This window comes from Volvox carteri, assembly GCF_000143455.1.
Source record: "Volvox carteri f. nagariensis unplaced genomic scaffold VOLCAscaffold_66, whole genome shotgun sequence".
Taxonomy (NCBI): domain Eukaryota; kingdom Viridiplantae; phylum Chlorophyta; class Chlorophyceae; order Chlamydomonadales; family Volvocaceae; genus Volvox; species Volvox carteri.
In genome coordinates this window covers 213,476-216,452 of record NW_003307609.1, presented here as the reverse complement: position 1 = coordinate 216,452, position 2,977 = coordinate 213,476, and the positions used below count along the sequence as shown (strand labels likewise).

The following is a 2,977-nucleotide window of genomic DNA, read 5'->3' as shown; positions in this document are numbered from 1 at the left end:
TAAATGCCCGCTCACCCCTCCCTCAATAGCCTCTTAATACCCCTCCCTCACAGCAGCAGCTTCACTCGTTCGTGGCTCGTCTTTCCCCTCCCTCACCCCCGGGTGCGTGAGGTGTGCCCTCCAGGAGGCCGAGACGCCCCCCGCACTGGCCGCTGAGCTGCGGGAATTTGAATCCTTCAGTTTGTACGGCTCCTTCACGGGCTCCCAGTTGGGTGAGCCGTTGAGACCAACCACCTGCCGCGGCTACCTTCAATGTGTGCGGTGAGCAGCGACAACAGCAACATCAGCAGCAGTAACAACATCAGCAGCAGTAACAACAGGGGCCGGGGAGGGGGGACGAGGACGAGGGCGCGGCGGGAGGTGGAGGGGGCGGGGACGGGGGCCCGCTCGGGAGGGAAGTCGTCAAGCGGATGTGACCTCAGCATAAGCACTTGGCACATGGTCTGCTCCATCACCCATGCCCGTCCCCTCCTCCTGCCCCTTCCCCCCACCCCCGCGGGGTCGCGGTCTTCACGGACGCCTTTCGGTCAGTTTTACGTCTGGTACACTCTTGCCCTGGCAGCAGCTTCACTCGTTTGTGGTTCGTCTTTCCCCCCCACCCCCCACCCCCAGTTGTTAGTCTTTACCCTCCTCCCCCCCATGCGGTTATCGCTCTCATTCGTATTTGCTTGCGGAATCTTAAACCTTGTACGACCCTGCATTCTTTGCCGTTCGGCAATGCTTTTAGAGTCATCTTCATTTCTTTTTTCTGCTGTAGTCACCATCCATACCTAGTTCTCCTTCTCCGTTTAGCAGCATTTCGTTTCAGCATTTCCTGTTCGTTTCTTGCTGCTCACAAACCGTTTTTGTTGTGTCACATGCCCTGTTGCCCGCCGCCTCTGCTGCTGCCCGCCGCCTGGCCAGGTGAGTCCTGGCGGGTCCGAGAGTTCTGTCGTTTGTTGTTTCGCGCCACGTCGGCGGGCTAGCTGGGCTGGGTTCGTTGGGTTGGTCGAAGGGCTAGGCGTGTGTTAGCTGGGGGGGGCCCTGGGAGGAACACACGTATGCATGTAAGCAAGTAAGCAGTCTGCTTAGCAGCACTACAAATCAGCGAAAACGTAGTTTACCACTTTCGCCGCGTACATTTTCCGATTACTTCGCATTACACTTTCCGATACTTTTTCCTCTTTTTCTCTTTGCCGCCTTTAGTCCTACACTTCACCACTGCGGTTCCTTTGCTTTCCTGCTTTCCTAAAAAGGACTTTCTTCTCATCTCGGCGGCGGCTAGGTAGTTTTCCCCTGCTTTATCGCCTTCTGCATTCCTTAGTCTTTGGACTTGGCAGCTAGCCAGTCTTGGCCACGTCGCTGCCAAGACCATTACTCCCAAGTCATCATCACTGGTCAGCAGCTCTTCCTGATGCAGCATTTGTCCTCCCCTGAACTATCCGTCTATCTCTTATACCTGCTTCATTCGTCAGTTTTTGGGTTCGTCTTAACCCCCCGCCCCCTCCCCGGCCTCCAGTCAGGCACTTGGTTGGCTTCACCGCGTGGAGGGGGTGGCTGTGGGGGAGTTGCGACTGGGGCTGCTGGTGCCCGGGACCCACAGGGGGGCGGCCAGGAGGGTGCACGCCTTCCTCACGTGGCAGGTATGAGGGGGGGGCCCCCAGCAAGAGGGGGGAGAGGACCACGGGGGGGGAAGCGCAGGGGTTTAAGGGGTTTAGTGGCGTATGAACGATGCCAAGTATGGACGGTCCATACCGTAGGGGCGGCGGCACCCCTGTACATCCCAGCTTACGTATCTTGGCTGCGTCTGTAAGATTGTATGTATGTGGCCGCAGTCGTGCTTCCCTCTGGAGTCCTGACCCGACCCAACTCTCGGCACCTAAGCCGCGCGCCGGACGACAACCCCCCGACCCGACCCGACCCGACCCACCCGCCTTTCGGTCAGTCCTATACGTCTGGTACACTCTTGCCCTGGCAGCAGCTTGACTCGTTTATGGTTCGTCTTTCCCACCCGCACAGGAACGAGATCGCGGTGTGTGTAAGCGCAGTTTGTCTCGCAGTCTGGCGGCCCTCATCCAGGTCACCAAATTCCTGTACCACGAGCAGTCGCAGGTAGGGGGATAGTAGGGGTCCCGAAGGTTGCATGGGTTGAGAGGACGGGGGGTGAGGGGGGGTGTTGGTGTGGAGGTTACGGAAATTGGAAAGGGGATTTCCTCGACTTGGAAACGACCTTGGGGGGTTATGTTGATGTGCGGGTAGCGGGAAGGGGAAGGGGGTGGTGTGGGGGTCGGTAGGTGTATGTTCGCCTCAATGGACGTGTGGGTGGCAGGGGGGTTGTTCAAGATGTGTGCGTGACTGTGTGCGTGCGTGGTAGTGTGGTAGTGTGGAGCGTGTTAAGGCGCGTTCAGTTGCAAAAGGATTTGAACAACGTGAGGAGGGGATAGCTTGTGGGGGAGTTGTTTGCCCCTACATCTTACGTAGTTCGTGCATGTGCGTGTGTGTACGCACTTGTGTGCATGTGCAAGTGTGTGTATGTGTGTGTATGTGCATGGGCAAGGGGAAGGGGAAAAGCGAATTGACATGTGGCTATAGGGAGGATGAGGTGCCGCCAACCAGCTTTGAGAAATCCAAACTTTGCTTCTGATCATTGTTCTATTGCTCCTACTTGCCGCTGTCTGTACTGCTAACGTCGTACAGGCACGTGAGGGAGATAAGCCGTACAGCGACCTGGAGATCATAAAGAGCTTGAGGGCCATGTACATGGTGAGCTCCCTTGGTGCCAGAGAAAGCAACACACACAGACACATTGGTATGTACGATGCAATTTTCTTTGCATCTGAGCATTGTCTGTTTTCTGAGCTGGTCTGTCTCTCTCTCTGTCTGTCTGTCTGTCTGTCTGTCTGTCAACGAGGAAGAGACGCAGCCGCTACGGCACCAGGATGCAATTGTGGCGATTCACGCCCCCCCCACACACACACGTCCCCCCCCCCCCCCCCCA

At 57.2% G+C, this 2,977-nt stretch overlaps 1 protein-coding gene across 1 annotated transcript in view; it reads left to right on the top strand.

Annotated features, from left to right (window-relative positions):
- The window catches only part of VOLCADRAFT_97922 (uncharacterized protein), a gene marked incomplete at both ends in the record, with an annotated part of 10,548 nt that overhangs the window by 3,000 nt on the left and 4,571 nt on the right, over nucleotides 1–2,977 (top strand). The window contains 5 exons of the mRNA XM_002956867.1: nucleotides 125–212; nucleotides 904–917; nucleotides 1,503–1,622; nucleotides 1,999–2,091; nucleotides 2,677–2,742. Coding sequence (XP_002956913.1) covers nucleotides 125–212; nucleotides 904–917; nucleotides 1,503–1,622; nucleotides 1,999–2,091; nucleotides 2,677–2,742 — 381 coding nt within the window. The remainder of the gene's footprint in view (nucleotides 1–124; nucleotides 213–903; nucleotides 918–1,502; nucleotides 1,623–1,998; nucleotides 2,092–2,676; nucleotides 2,743–2,977) is intronic.